Genomic DNA, 16505 nt, shown 5'->3' with positions numbered 1-16505 from the left:
TGGGGGCCGTGCAGGGGTCTGTCCGTGCAGGGGGGAGCGGGACCGCCGGGCTGGGTGCGGTGTGGGTGCCCGGCATGCTGCACATGGGGCCGAAGTGTCTGAGCTTTACATCCACGAGGTCCTGCCGGTGTTTTCGAGCCCCCCTCTTCCTCCTCCCCATGAATATCATAGCTGTAAATCGCCCTTTCCACCCCAAAAGTTTTGCCTTTTCATCACTTCCCTGTTTGATCTGCTGCTCTCTCTTACGGTCCCAGTTTGGGACTTTTTTTGTTTCTGAAAAGTTTTCTGCAAGAAAAACTCCAAAGGGAGCACTGCAGCTGTGCCCAGCCTTACACAGAAGTGAGCAGATGAAATTGAAGAGACGTGGAGCTCCCCTGAGTGGGCAGGCAGGGCCCCCAGCTGAGATCCTGACCCTGCAGCCTTGAGCTACCTGCATGCAGCCCATGACACGGATCCTGGAACCCCGTCCATTAATATATTTGCTCTTTATTTAGACAATGGCTACATAGAAGGGAAGGAGCTTGACGATTTTTTTCATCATCTCCTGGAGAAACTAGGACCAGAAGTAAGTAACTGTGCCGCATTCGTTGCCCATCGGATGCAAGCAGAAAAGTTATGCTGAGAGATGGTTTGTGTTTGTTGTTCCCTGATTGCCGACTTCCTTAGCAGTCCCAAGGTAAAGAGCTTTTCTCTTGGCAACGAGGTGGCATTTAAGCACATACAACAAGTGCAGTCAGCTGAGCAGTTTGATCAGTTGTTTCCAGCCCAACAGATGCTGATCGTGGGGAGATCTCAGGTGGTACCAACTGAAGGGGTTGGTTGGCAGCGTGGAGAGAAAGTAATTTACTGTTGTTGAATAGAACCAAGTGAAAAAGCATGGCACGCAGCCTAGCTGAGCAGGAGGGCAATGTTCATGGTTTATTTGTTCAAGCCTGTGCTGATTAGTTTTGTTCATATGATAGGTTTCTTTCCCAGGTCAATTTTTAACAAATATACTGTCGTTAATTTTAAATGGTGCTTAGGAAGAAGGCTTAGGTCTATATTGCTGCAAATGGCTAAAAGCCAAATGAGCATCAATTCTCCTGCTTGTAAGATCCAGACCTGGCTCTACAGTGTTTCTGGGCTTCTCCTCTGGTTTCCTTTCCTGGTTTTGGCAACATTTCCCCTCTCTCCTTGTCTGCATCTTCATACAAACAGAAGTTGCATTACAATTTACAGGGGCTGCTTTCCTCAACTCCAGGTCACACCTTGCCTACGAGTGTCACCATCAGTGAAGGAGAAATCCTGCCACTCAGGCCAGCACTCAGAAGTTTACAAAGGATGTAGTAATATTTTCACTACACAGAGTCTGCCCAGATAGGGAAAGGAGGAAACATCTTCCAAATGGAAGGAGGGGGTGTGCCAAAAACCAGAGATGAAACAATTCCTTTAAGCAAAAATTAATTAACAAAGACAGAAAAGGTAGCTGATAAAAGGCATAAATTCATGAGTATCAAGTATAAAATCAGAATTGTACTTACAAGCCAATTAGTACTCTTAGATCCTTAGGGCTGAAATTAAAAAAAAATAGAAGCTGTGAGTACTTTTTTCAAGCATATTTTTATTTAATTTGTGAGTAAATTTGGATTGAAATATTGGCAGTTTCTGCAGAAATGTCTTTCAGAGCATGAATGGTTAGATGAAGAGATAGGCATGTAAAAAGGCTTCAAACAAATCAAAAAACACTCAGCAATAAGAATATTTAGGGACACAGAAAAGCTGATTTAAAGAGAAATCAGAAAGTTTGTGATTGTTTACCCAGGAACAAAAGATTAAATTGTAAGCTGCTAGTCTTGGGGTACTGAAAGAGCAGCAAAAAGAATGCTCAAACAAACTCAGTGACAGCAAACATGGGATGTTGAAGGAGATGCTTAAAATGAGGCTGCAGAGCTCAGTGCTGCAGTGGGACCTCCAAGTGGGGCTCTCTGGAGTGAGCTGATGGTGATAAAATCCAGGGATAATCAGAGATCTCATTCTGAAGGGAGCCTCCTAAGGATTTGAGTCAAGAGAAACTCCAAGCCCTGCTCTAGCCCATAGCTGCCCTTGTGCACCCCTCACATGAGGTCCTGGGACAGGGTCACAGCAGCTGAGTAGCTAACCAGTGTGTTACAGCAGTTTTTGTGGTCTTGCTGATACAAAGTGAACTCCATTACATTGTGTCCTTTATCAGCACACAGAACTTGCAAAATGAGGGTGTTCTAGCAATGAACTTCCTGCTTTAAGAAATCAATAATAGTTTTATTGCTTGATAGAAGTCCCTGCTTGGATGACTCCAGCTTAGCTCAGCACCAGCCAACCCAGTTTGCATCTCCTTTGCTTCTGCTAGCTAAGTTTTGCCATTAAAAGAGATAGTTTAACACAATTTGAATGGAGAAAGAACCAGCTCCCTCTCCTCCTGTTAAATAGAAGAAACAGGCTAATTCTGAAGGACCATGCTCACTAACTTTCAGAGTGCTCAGTCAGGCTCTCAAGTGTTTTTGGTTTTTTCCCTCTAGTCTTCTTGTCAATTTTTGGCAGTGTTTCCACTCTGGCAATATTAGTGATAAAATTACATGGCAGTTTTCAGGCAGAGCAGGCTGTCTTTGTGGCAGAAAACCCAAGGGGAGCTTTGTCCTGGGAGGCTGAGAGCAGTCCTCTGCCCACTCCCCTGGGTATGAGGGTCACTTGAGCACCAAGTTAAACCAAGGTCTTCACTACCTTCATACAATGAGTTTGTCAAACAACATTGAGCCATTTTTCTCTTTTTCATGTGATTTATATTGTACAGGCTTGTATTATGGCAGAAGGGGTAAAGGGTCCCCTCTGCATTGGTTTTACCATCCTACAGAAAGTTTCCTCTGTGATAAAAGCAGTGAACTGGGACTGAGCATCCCTCTGCTGTACCACTCATCTTGACCTTTACTCCTTTGGGTTTTTAATGCCTTAGTTTCCTTGCACAGTAAAAGGGGGAGGCAGCAATACACTGGCACAACTTATAGATGTGTCACAAGGATTAATTAGTGACTATGTCTGAAGTGCTACACAAGTGATAAATAATGTTATCAGCACCAGAAGTTGTCTCTGCTTGAATAGAGAATGGCTTCATAATTATATTTTCTCAGCCTGCATTCTCTAAGCTGTTATTTTTCTTAATGACCACTGTGGTCCTTCAGCTCTGTTTTTCTTCCCAGTTACTCTGCAGCATCCCCAGCTCACACTAAATGCCAGGGGATGGGAGCAGCTGGGAAAACAATGCAAAAATGAGCCTGTCGGGAAGCTGAGAGACACAGCTCTTCCTGACAACTCTGAGAGAGGAAAGAAACTTGAAATAGCATCCAGTGATGGAGGCCAATTTATTGTCTTTTATTGAACCATTGACAATTGTGGGGGGAAAGGAAAAACTTTGCAACAAAGGTGGACTTGTAGTAAACCAACCAAATCCTAGATGCTGCTTCCTGTCCCTTCTCCAGCAGTGGGTGGTTGCTGGAGGCATTTGAACAATGCACTTAACAACACATTTTAACTTTTTTACAGACCCAAAGTGGTCAGACGATTGGACTAGATGTTTGTTGTAGGTCCCTTCCAACGGGAATATTCTGTTTTGTTCTATTCTATTCTATCTGAGTCCTAAGAAAATCCTTTCAGTTTCCAGGTGTATATAATTCATCCTCATGCTAGCATTCCATCTTCTAGCTGCTGGCATTATCCACCTGTTTCTCTTATCATTGCTGTGACCTCTCTCTAACCATTTGAGCCTCCAGCTTCCAAGCTGCTACTGCATGGCTGCCGTGAGCTACCTGAGCTCTCTTCTGCTCTTTCATAAACCTCTTTCTTCTACATTATGGCAACTCTATCCATATATTTTCTAGAAGTTTTTATATTGAGGTGAAAGCCCAGTGGAAAGGACAGTTTCTTTCAGTGTCAAATAAGTAATTTTATTAGAACAGGAACTATAGCTTCTGCATTTCTATCTTATATTCCTGTACATCTTTCTTTCTGTATCAAGATCTTCCTTGCTTGCTCTTTTCTATGGTTTTAATGAAGCTCTATGTATATTCTCATAATAATTAGAGAAGAGTTTTATGGAGGAATGACTATAAATTTTGGGGTTGGATTACTGAAAGTTTCCATAAAACCAATGATGTCTGGGCGGATATGGAGAGAAATGCATTTCCCAATGGCCATTGGGCTTTCTCAGAAATGTATTTCACTTTGCCTAAATTATACTCAAATTAGATAGAAAACTTTCAGATAAAGGATGGTTGCCTGCACCTGACTGTAAGTATATAGAAGACCACAACAATTGTTGAAGTATAGATTTGATCAGACAAGACAGGTATTAGTCTTGTTTAAATCCCTCCTGCCTGAAAACCACACGGATAGTTATGACTGGAAGGGACTGAAGTTAATCCTCTGGAGCTCACTCTGAGCAGCCATTAGGGATTTGTCTTTGCTTTTTACTTCCAAAGAATAGAAACACCCTCCAGCTACTCTTGCACTTCATCCTTGCCTTGTACACTGCATTGTCTGTCTAAATAATATGTATAATTTAGCATGGCCAGGAATGCAACAGCTAGTCAAACAAGTTTAATGGCCAAAATATCAGTCAGCCTCAAAGCCATCCAAGGCAGACTTCCCCTGTGCTTTACCACCCCAAGAGACCTAAAGTCAATGGTGACCAGCCGGTGAATAGCAAGAAGATCCCTAGGAGAAAGCAATCAGCTTGCATCCACATTCAGAATATTTCAGAATTCTAACCCCCAGGCAATCCTGGCTCTTTAAATATTAGGACAGAATTCTTTCCTGTTAGGATGGAGAGGCCCTGGAACAGGTTTGCCCAAGGAAGCTATGGATGCTCCATCCCTGGAAGTGTTCAGGTTGGATGGAGCTTTGAGCAACCTAGTCTAGGGGAAGATGTTGGAACTGGATGATCTTTGAGTTCCTTTCAACCCAAACCATTCTATCATTCTGATTATTGCCAAATAGAGTTCTTTCTTTAGGTGTGGCTTCCATCAGCCTTCATTATCCTGGCCAGCTCCTAATCCTGTTCATCCACATTAAGGCATGGAAGTGCCTCGAGGTATTTCTTAATGCTAACTCAACATACCTATGGTAGAAATGACACAATATGTTTTCATCACCCAAATGCACATCAAACAACTTTCAGCCCAGCAGAGAGGAGAGAACAGAGAACCTGTCCAAAACCTAACCACAAAACCATGATGGCACAGGGAAGACTGAAGTAGCCTTTGTTGGATGCTAGTGTCTACTATGGGAAAAAAGCTTTCCCACATTTGTGCTGATGAGAGTTAGAGAAGAAACCAAAAACACTATGTGGGATGACAGGGTAAGTGCTCATCTATTGTCACATGCAGGAGTACAGTAAATCCTAACCAAAGTACAGGGCCAAATTCTCAAGTGAAAGCACTGAAGTTAAGGGAGAAAGATTGGCCCAAAGGAGAAATTGGCCTTGGAGGTGTAGGGTGAAAACCAACAATTATGAAGGCAATCCAACCTACAACTCCATGGGGGTAACAAAATCATTAATGAGATTAGTTTTTACAATGAAGAAATGTTTGGCCCAAAAATGAAAGGTTCTTCTTCTAAAGTCAAAGCGTACATTACTGATGTCTCTCATCTGGTCCTTGCTGGCTTCATATCTGTACTGTGTGACTTCTGGCGTGATAATAGTTGTTGGTTTTCTTTTCCAGCTTCCCTTCTTGGCAGACACAATTTATTTTCATAGATCTTGTAGGAACTCTATATCTGTGGGTCCCTTAGCCCTTCTATCATATTTGGCTGAAACACTAGAAGACACGTATTTGAGCCAGCATTTTCAGAAAATTCTCTAGGTTGTTTTCAAGAAACAGGGTATAATAGTCACTTAAATGTAGTTTCATCTTTTTTTATACCCTAATCAATATAGCAGCTTGCTTCTAAAATCATGTCAAGAAGGAAAAATAAATCAATTTATTACAGGATTTTCTTGACCAGCAGGCATTAAATGAGACATCCCATTTCATCGAGTAGGAAAGGCCTAGCAGTGCTCCATTCACTTTTTGCCCTCCAAACCAAGTGACTCATAACTGTGTTTTCATCAAGGCAAAATTCTGCCGAGCACATGAATCCCTTAAGGAACAAAAATTTAATTAGTCAGCATGAGGCAAAGAGTGCAACAATATAAAAGGAATGGAGTAACAAAGAAGATAGATTACAGCCAGGTTTCTAAATCATAACCAGCCATGACAAAGAAATAAAATGCTGCAGAAATTTTTAAAAAAGTTATCATACCCTTTCTGTGATTAAAAACACTATTAAAAACCATATTACCTTTGTGATGCTACAAATACTTCTAAAGGGTTTTCACAAAAGGGAAGACAGAGACTGGACATGGAAAGGAGAAAGGAAAAAATTTATTTGTTATGGTAACTTGAAGCACAGAAGCTTTTCTCTCTTAAACTCTATGGAAGAACATCTGTAGTAAGAAATTTACTTGTTAACCCTGAAAACTATGTGAACAAAGTCATGGCAATATTTTAAACTGTGTCCTTTATGAGAATAAAAATTATCTGGCCTTCTCATGGTAAGTAGTGAAGATTTCTTTCCTGGCTGCAGTGAGAACATGCAGCAGCCCTTGGAAACCACACATCATCCACAAATTTAGGGAGGTGCGTGCACCAGGGAAACAAGGAATTACAAGGAAGGCTTCTCTGTACAGAGTGACTGGAAAGGATGCAACAGCATTCACTTAAACCCTCACAAAAGGGAAAGCTTTGCAAACCTTTGAAACTGGTTAAGGATCTGTTGCTTGAGCCAGGCAACATAATTAAGGCAGCATTTTCTAATGACGATGTGCTCAGCTACAGACTTTTACTTGCTGCAAAGCCATTTCCTCCTGTTCCATCCTATGAGACAAGAGGCACATGTTTGTATACTGCTCTTTGTTACATAATGATTTAACACAGCAGGCAGCCCCACACAGCCACTCACTCACTCACTCACTCACTCACTCACTCTCCAGTGAAATGGGAGAGAGAATCAGAAAAGTAAAGTGGGAAAACTCATGGGTTGAGATAAAGATATTTTAATAGGTAAAGCAAAACCCAAGGGCACAAGCCAGACCAAAATGAAGAATTCATTCACCAATTCCCAAGGGCAGGCAGCTGTACAGCCATGTCTGGGAAAGCAAAGTTCCATCATTCTGACTTCAGAAGACAAATGCCACACTTTTTTTCCTCCTTCTTCCCCCAGCTTTATATGCTGACCACCACACCATACAGTATGGTATATCTTTTGAGTCAGTTGGGGTCAGCTGTCCTGCCTGTGAACCCTTCCAACTTCTTATGCAGCCCCAGCCTTCTTGCTGGTGGGGTGAGTTGAGTCCTCAGATCATGTCCTTGCTTGAACAAGGGGAACAGATCAGGTACATTTTGGAGTTTTTCCAGCCTTTTAAATGTTTTTGGAGTAGAAAGGAAAATAGAGCAAGCTACTTATTTGCACCACCAGTAGGTCAGTCTTGAAAACCTGATCTCCCAACCTTAGTTTCTGTTTGGAATATCTTATTTGATCTGTTGGGGTTTTTTCAGTCTTCTGAGTTTTGGTTTTTTTTGGTAAAATCCCCTTTGAAACCTAATGGCCATAACACAAGGTGTATTGTTCTTAGTGTAAAAATTTTTAATATCGGAATAATTTTGTCTTGAACATGCATCTTGGGAAAGCCAGTTTGCACTTTATTATTTTATTCATTGTGAGTAAAGGCTGGGTTTTGATAGAACTATTACCAGTTTTGTTTCATAAGTAGAATATTTATGAAGATATGAAGATTGTCCAGATTGAAAAATCCACTGTAGTGTAACCCCTTGGACTAAAAGCTTTTGGAGCTGTGTAAATATTGTAAATACTCCAGGCATTTACTTGATATATCATATAGTTTAAATCAGAATATAAAAAGAAGAAGGCTGTTGTATTTTTATGCAGGTAACAATGTCCCTGCCACAGATAGCTCAGTGAAGTGGTGGTTAATAGCTGACACCAAGTTGAGCAATAAGCATTTTAACAAATGACTAGTTTGATATGCACAGTACACATTTCAAATATCAGCTGTGATTCCAAAATGTGATTATCATTTTGGAAATAACTCATCCTCCTGGGCTTGAGAGAGGATCATTTCAGAGTACTTTGCAAGCCTATTGAAGTTGGCAACTGCTAGGCTTGCCTAACTCCTGGGAGGTGTCTCAAAGTGTCAAGGGGCTGTCAAAAGGCAATTTAAATAGCATGGGTCTGAGTTACAATGCCAAGGGGAGAGAAAACCAAAGTGTATGTTCAGTGATGAGCTGTACCCTCAACACTCAAGCCCACAGAATTTTCTGGACACCACTGTGGGAAAGGAGGATCCTGCAGGCATGCCCTGGGACCTACTCAGCCACTCTTCCTGGGGCCTGCCACCTTGGGTGCATCCCGGTGGCATCCCTGCTTGGTGTTTCATCCCCAGACTGGGAGCTGCCACCCTTGGAGTTACACAGCAAGAATGCATCCCAAGGGCTCTGCACTGCATGGAGCTGTGCACTGGGTAATTTGGGAAAGTCACTCATGGCTTTGTGTCACAGTGATAAAACGGGGAGTGTACAATATTATGGATCTTCAATAGCAGGGAGTGTACAACATAATGGAGCTTCAATAGCAGCTGGAAAGAATGAATACCCAGGAAGGAATAGCTGCAGTCCCACATCCACCTGGTTGTAGAGATGGTAAAAACTTTGAAGGACTTTTATTCAGGGATTGGGAAGAAAGTAATTTCTTGTAAAAATTTCTACAAAGGTATGCCACAATCCAGTGTGGGTTATCCTTCTCCCTTCCTTCCCTCCCCTCCCAGAGAGGGCCAACTCCTACACAATTGGGAGAGAAGCCAGGACCCACTCAATGTGCATGGTGAGGGTAACATGGGTCTTAATTGCTTGGGAAGATTAACTAGGTGAGCTTCCCAGCCCAGCCACTAAGCTCATATGACTGGAAGCCTTTTCACATTGTGAGGAAATTGTATTTTGTATAGTCCAGTCAGAGTGGGTATCCTCGTGGTTTCTGCTAAAGAAACCATGCCTGATGAACCTAAGCATTGTATTTCACCTGTCACAGCGATGCCTGTCAAAACACATAACCTGGCAAGTCTGGAGAACTCCTCACTATGTATAAATCGATTATGGGGTTGAGCAGATACAAAGAGAATGTCAATTGCTTGAAATTCTGTGCTATTAACCCAGAAACACTGACAGGGCTTGGTGCCAGGGCTTAAATCAGCTGACAGGCAATAATAAGCAACAATCTAGCTCCACTGACACCTTTCAAGGCTGATGATCTAATGAACTGCAGAGATGTCATTCAAGGATGAGGATATCTTCCTGAAAAGCACAAGTTAAAAACAAGCAGCATGGAAACTGCTGCAACACACACTTGAGCAAAACCAAAGCCCAGTGATATAATGGGAACAGTTGGGTAAAGAAGCAGGCATCACTGAAATATTTTGGGATTTCCAAACACTGATCTTCCAACTGAAAACTTAGTAGCTGCAAGCATGCACATAGGACTTATTTCCAAAAAATCATCCACAATGGTGTGTCTGTGGGTTTTTAAAAGCATTACCCCCAACTGTAAGGATGCACTGCTCCTGGTGATTATTTGTGAGTGAGGAGAGATTTCTTCCAGGAGGGTCTTCTGGTGTCCTCAGCAATTTTTATGCACTTTTTGTTTTCCCCATGGCAGAGCACCATCACAGAAGAAGAAGTTCAGAGGATGAAGGAGCAATTCATGTCTGTCTATGATGTCACCACAGATGGACGCTTGCAAATTCAAGAGGTATCTCTGCCAAACCCCAGACCAGGATTTCTTTTATAGAAGGATGGAGAATTAGAACAGACTTTTTATAGGGTCTGTAGGAATAGAAAAAGGGGTAATAGTTTTAAACTAAAAGGGGATAGATTAAGAGTAGATTAAGGAAGACATTTTTAAAATGAGGGTGGTGAAGGACTGGAAGGAGTTGGTCAGGGAGCTGGTTGATGCCCCATCCCTGGAAACATCAAAGGGTAGGTTGGATGGAGCTATGAACAACCTGATCTAGTTGAAGATGTGCCTGCCATTGCAGGGAAGTTATATTGGATGACCTTTAAAGGTCCCTTCCAACCCAAACCATTCTGTGATTAAGACCTGTAGCAGACTTGGGAGATCTGGCAGATAGAGCCTGGGTGCAGAGGAGGTGACTCACGGAGTATTACATTGGCCAAGTCCTTTGGTCTGGAGTTCATTTCCAAGTTTATTTCCATGCCAAACCTATATTTCACATACTGGATCAGTAGCTACCCAAGTTTTTTCCTTTACTTACTTTCATGGTGTGGGTTTGTTTTTTGTTGTGGAGATTTTTTTTAATGTTTTACATCCAGCTTGCAAATATGATGTTGCCGGATGATGAGAATTTCCTACTGCTTTTCCGACGGGAAACTCCCTTGGACAACAGCGTGGAATTCATGCGGGTCTGTATCTCCACACGGCCTCCTCCGCCTTGCACACCACCGGCTTCTTCAGCACCAGCCCTTATGTCCCCTGTAAAACACAGCTTGGGAAATAGATGGGTATTGTGGAAGCAAAACACATTCTGACCTGTCCAGGTAGAGAAGGTTTTACATTATTTACACCAGCAAAACAGAGGTGTGGTGTCTAGGGCTGGACCAAGGGTACCCAGAGAACTCATTACATTTCACAAACACTCTCAGCCACCTATCAGTCATGCCACTACAGACTACGAGAAAATGTCCCTGCCCATCAATTTGCCCCTTCAGCTCCTCACCTGCAATACAATATAGATCAAGACAGCAGAGGAGGTACATTTTAAGCACCATTTTATTCCGAAACATTAGACTGTTGGGGCATGGAGAGAAACCTCCATAAACTGGGTCAACAAGCCCATAGAACTTTGCCCAGTCTTCCTCTGATCTCTGTCCCTTAAGTATCCCAACGGGGAATTTCAGTTGTTCCAAGATCTCATGTGGTTACTTTTATTTCACATACAAGCTGGGGGCTTCTGCAGATCAATGGCCTGTTGTATATGGCCTTGACTCAGGGCAATAAAAGAAGCTGTATGTACAAATTAGGTAAGAAATGCAAACCAGTTTCTTAGTATTGTCTTCCTTTTATAGACAGTGTGTCTGCATTAAACATGTGATAGCAGTATGTAGCATGTACAGCATCCAAGTGTGAGTAAGAACTATTGTGTGAAAAGTTTATTTTATTTCATCTAAAATTAATTAAATGTTGGCTAATGCAACAACTGGCTCATTATGGAAGTTCTGCTTTGCATCTTTACAATGTATCACAGAGCAGATGAGTAACTGCAATATTTATGTGCTCACATCAATCTATCCCCATTCAGATCTGGCGCAGTTACGATGCTGACAGCAGTGGATTTATTTCAGCTGGTGAACTCAAAGTAAGTTATTCTAACAAATCTCTTTGGGCTTGACCTACAGCTCACTGATGTCAATGGGCTTTACCAACTTGCTGTCTTTTTGTGTGAGTGACAAATGGCATTTCTGGCTTGTTCATAGTGAGTTTAAGGACTTGTGCCTTCTGGCATGGTCTCAGGGGCCCTGCCAGAGGGAGGATGGTTTGCTGTTGCCCTCCATGTCCTGCTTCCCCCTAGCCTTGTCCCATGACCCCGGTTGTCTTGGTGACCTGAGGCATCCAGCGAGCCCCACAAGGCTTTGCACATGTGCATCTCCCAGCTGAACAGAGCCAAAGCCAGTGTGTTTTAGTAAGGGAATTTCTTCTCAATCTCTTCCTGAACCTGCAGGTTTTCTGTATGTTGATTTCACATTAAAGCTCAGGCTATTGAAGCAAGAGCCTGTTCAGAAACCATAACTCAAACACTTTGAGCCAGCAATGACAAAAGTTCATCCCTGGGCTGCACATCATGTGCTGAAGTCACAGTGTGTGGCTTCAGCCTGTGTCTCCACAAAGATTTAAGAGGAGGCTTGAGTGTTTTACTGAATGTAAATATTTTGATTTGAGATCAATTAGCAAGTATTGCAGGACTTATGTTGTCTTTTGTTTATTTTGTGAGTCTGTTGGGACTCACACCAGTATACCTGTTCTGGGGAAATTTAGTTACTTTCTAATTTATTCAAAAAAACACCATGTTGTAGCTAAAAGAAATTGAATTTTGTCAAACTGAAGACACTAGTACTAACCAGGAATGTGAAACTAGATTTGTGTAAACCTGCTGAATTTGAATTTAATTTCCTACTGTTGTTTTTTGAATTTCCACTAGAGAGTAAAATTTCTCTCTTTTCTTACGACAGGATTTCCTGCGAGATCTCTTTTTGCAGCATAACAAGATGGTTGCTGAGGTAAAGCTGGAAGAATATACTGATACTATGGTAAGAAAATATAGAATTAATGTTGTTTAGGTCTGAGTACAGCCTAAAATCTCCTTTAGGGTCAATGTCTACAGGACCATAAAAGCCTTGCAAGGTGCTTAAAAGGTGTGTCAGAGATCCCTGGGGGCAGTTAGCACACACTGCTGCTAACAGTTTTTGCACGGGACATCAGCTGTGAATGCATTTCAAATAGTTTTGCTGAGAGTCAAACTATTTCCTATGAGAAAAGAGCTCCACTTTACACCAAAGCAGGCTGAACTCTAAACCCCTTTAAATACAGGTGAGGTGCATCCTTCTTCAGGATATGTTCAACCTCAGGCAGATCTCCAGCTCATGCACTTCCTCCTTCCCTCTCTTCCTCCTAGCAAATCCTTTTACTCCCAGGACATGCAGGTATTTGGCTTTTCTGCTCTCAAGGCCCAGCAAACCTTGCTGGCTCCCTGCTGCTTCCCTGAAAGACTGAGAGTTTGAAAGTTTCAATTCTCCACCTGATTTATCACAATATAGCTTTTATACTGCAATCAACAACGTAGTATTTGGTGTGGATTTAGCAACAGTCGCCTGGATTTCAGAGCAACTTATTATATTTAAACATCTAAAAACAAGAAGGGGAAAAAAAATCTAATTTCTGGATGTCATTCTCAAGGGTATAATTTGAATTCCACTAGCAGACATCTATCACTGCAATTTTCTAAATGGTTTTCAGATGGGACTGCATTGTTTCTTGGCACAAAATCTGTGTTTGTACCTAAAAACCAGTTTGGTATGCAAGCAAACAAGAAGCTGCCCCCATATTTTGCAATACCATGTTATGTATGTGTGATGTGTGTGTGCCCAGAAATGTGACCCTTTAGAGCAATGTGAGAAACTGTGCTGCTACAGAAGAGTGTATATTTTGTTTTTCATATTTATAAGACAGTGAAGAGAGAGGAATGCCAGCTGCAGAAATTATTTTCCAACTGTCACAGTTTGAAAACCAAAATAGCCCAGAAGCTACAGCTAAGACAAAAATATTTCTGGTAGCATTTGAGATAGCAATATCTTTCATTCTGCTCCATTAAGGTTTCCATCCCTGGTGCTTAATCTCCGATCAGGTGCTGGGGAATAGGTGATCTGAAGCTTGTAGACAGTGGGTGGTTCATTTCCTCCAACTCATTTCCCTTCCCTTTAATTTCCCAAGAAAGATCTGTGATTCTGCTACCCCAGTGCAGCTAGGTATCAGTGCAGCCCAGGGCTGAGAGCCAGGAGATCTGGTTTCTATTCCCATGGTTTCTTGTAGAAGGGCTTTATATCTCCAGAGAGGCAGTTTAATCTCTATGTTGGAAGATAAGATTTGATATGGGAAAAGGGATGCTTTGTCTATCTAGGGAAATCTATGATCTGAAATGCAAATCTGGCTCCTGAGGACAGAGGTTTGCCAAGCTGCAATGCCAAAAGAATCAGGGATGTTAATAGTTATTAGAAAATGAGAATATGGCAGATGATTATTTTTTCCCTTGTAATTCTTTTCTTTAAGCTGAAGATCAAGGATGTTTATAAACACACCTGATCCCAAAAGCTTATAAGGCAAGGTGTGAAATTATCACTGGCATAATCTTATCCTATGATATCCTGGAATACAATAGAGGATGTGAATTCTGTATATATCAGCAAATTATCCACATGGGCAGTATCCTATAGCATCAGATACACTCCACAAATTATTGCATAGGAAGTTATCTGAGGTAAGAAGGCAAAATTCCAAGGAGGGAAGGAAGATTCAGCCTTGCATTTGCAGGGCTGGATTAAGGAGGGAAAAGTGACTCAAAGGTTTGATGACAAGACCCAGGGTAATGGCAGCCCTTCACTTCCTCTCTCTCCTTTCCCACATAGAGTGAAGAGCTACTGGAGTGCAGAGTCCCACTGCCACTGGACTCCGCCACCATCACCACTGTTTGGGATAAATGGGCCAGAGGCCCATCCATTTTTTTCCCTGGCTCTGTTATATCTTTGACAGCCAGCAGCAGTGATTCCTTTTCTGCAGATTGGACATACTTATATTTCTCTCTCCTATTGCTTTGCTCCCACCCTTTTATCTTTTTAGAGCACAAAGTCCTTGGGAGCAGGACCTGTTTCTGCTGCACACAGCTACAGAGTCTTTCAGGGTGGCCCATCTACTCAGCTCAGGGCTTTCAAGGGCCAATGTAATTATTATTCAGTTGAAATAAGCTGTGTCCCAAGGACCTGTAAATCCATCTGTCTCCACAGGAATATACAGATCTCTTCCCTTTTTTCTGTATATGCACAGCTGGCTGCGCACATCTTAAGCAGCTACTGATATCCTGAGCGGACCCTAGGGCCTTCTGGAGATAGAGATAAAGGGGGAAAGGCAAAAACTATAATTTAAAAGAAGCTAGCCTAGGCTTGAGGAAAGAAATAAAGGCAGGATTTTATGGTTCTGTGCTGGGTATTTGCAGTTTGTGAGCAGATATCATATCAACCAACCAGGGCATGCTAAATTCTTGGGCCTTGTGCTGCTGTGAATGATCTCATATGACATTTAAAAAATGCTGGGAAGAGGGAGAGAGTATTTCTTTTGGAAGAGATTGGTCTTCTCTGGAAAGGAGCATCAATTTATCAGGTTGCTTAGCAGCTGCTTCTTAAGAGGCTATTCTGTTTCCTTGTGACCTTGGCATCCTTCATCAGAGAACACTGGTACAGATCAGGGCTTTGATGAGCAAGTGATGAACTCCTATAAAGACAACAGGTAGTGAACACATCGGCATTGCACAAACTCTGTGAGTCTGCTAAATCAAATCTTAAAGAGCACTAAAGCCACTGGGGAAAATCACAAAAGAGCATTTGAGTTCTCAAGACTTTTCATGGGGGAACTGAAGTGACAGTGCTGTGGTGAGGAAGCCCCTTTGTAGGTACTGTTGTTTTTTCTTCCATGACTACATAGATACATATTTGTATTAATAGTCATTAACTGAGTGTGTATTAATAATTATTTACATGCACCCGCTTGCAGTTCTTAGTCTTTGAATACAATCTGTAGGTTTGTTGCCTTCCCACAGGCAGTGACCAAGAGCTGCTGGCAGGGAGCAAGTGCTTGGAGGTTGATGTGAAGTCTGGTATTGCTCTGAACTTCCTGAGAAGAGGCCCCAGGGGTCCTGCAGTGTGTGTTTTGGGAGACAGAGTGAGCATAGCTGAAAATGGATGGAGGGTTTAAATAGCATGGTGAGAATTTTCTGCCTTCCTGAATTAAAAACATCTGGAGAGATGAAGACTGACCCCCTTGACACTTCATGATGAGGATGCTGTGTATGATGACAGTAGAACAACCTTTTCAATCCCTCCCACCTCCCCTCCCCCCCAAGATCAAGCTGTTAGTAGGTTTCTGGGTGCTGGTGAAGTTTCAGCTCAGAAATACCCATCTCATATATGCATTTGACAACAATTTTAAAGAGTGACAGATTCCATTATCTGTGTGTGCACACAGCTGTGCACTTAAGCAGAATATTGTAAATGCCAGGATATGAACTAGATTTGAGATATGGTTTCTGATAGTCTGCAGCTTCCCAGATAGCAGCATGTTACTTCCAGTTTGTAATCCAGAAGTCTACAAGCTGCATGCAAGGCAAGCTCATTTCTGAGTCAAACTTCAGCAATTTAAGTTGTTTATTCTGCTGAAACACTTACACGTGCAGCCCTGACATTCACTTTTTTCATTGCCTTATGTTGATAATGTCAGATGGAGCATAGAAAATTCCTTTAATCTGAGCATTATTATATCTCAGTAAAATGCAAAGGACAGTTCTTGTCCAGCCTGCATGCCATTTTTGCTCACCACAGGTTAATATTCTAGAGAGGCAATAATGTAAATTGCAGTGACTAATAACAAGTATTGGTCATGAACTACAGCATTAGAAAGCTTGCAGATGATGATGGCTGAGGATGAAATCTTAATGCCAGAGAAGTCAGAATAGGTATTTTTCCCAGCTGTTAGGACATCAGGCTTTTGCTGGGCTTGTTTGTAAAGATTCTCCTGGGCACTGAGCTGTGTGCCCTGAGTGCACAAGCCCA

At 42.1% G+C, this 16505-nt stretch overlaps 1 protein-coding gene across 1 annotated transcript in view; it reads left to right on the top strand.

The window, feature by feature from the left end:
- SCGN (secretagogin, EF-hand calcium binding protein) overlaps positions 1–16505 on the top strand; it is a 31872-nt gene that overhangs the window by 5245 nt on the left and 10122 nt on the right. The window contains exons 3-7 of the mRNA XM_031055646.1: positions 495–565; positions 9775–9867; positions 10449–10538; positions 11435–11491; positions 12363–12440. Of these exons, the coding sequence (XP_030911506.1) occupies positions 495–565; positions 9775–9867; positions 10449–10538; positions 11435–11491; positions 12363–12440 (389 nt within the window). The remainder of the gene's footprint in view (positions 1–494; positions 566–9774; positions 9868–10448; positions 10539–11434; positions 11492–12362; positions 12441–16505) is intronic.

Source organism: Geospiza fortis, unplaced genomic scaffold (genome assembly GCF_000277835.1).
Source record: "Geospiza fortis unplaced genomic scaffold, GeoFor_1.0 scaffold206, whole genome shotgun sequence".
NCBI lineage: Eukaryota > Metazoa > Chordata > Aves > Passeriformes > Thraupidae > Geospiza > Geospiza fortis.
This window is presented reverse-complemented; position numbering and strand designations above follow the sequence as displayed.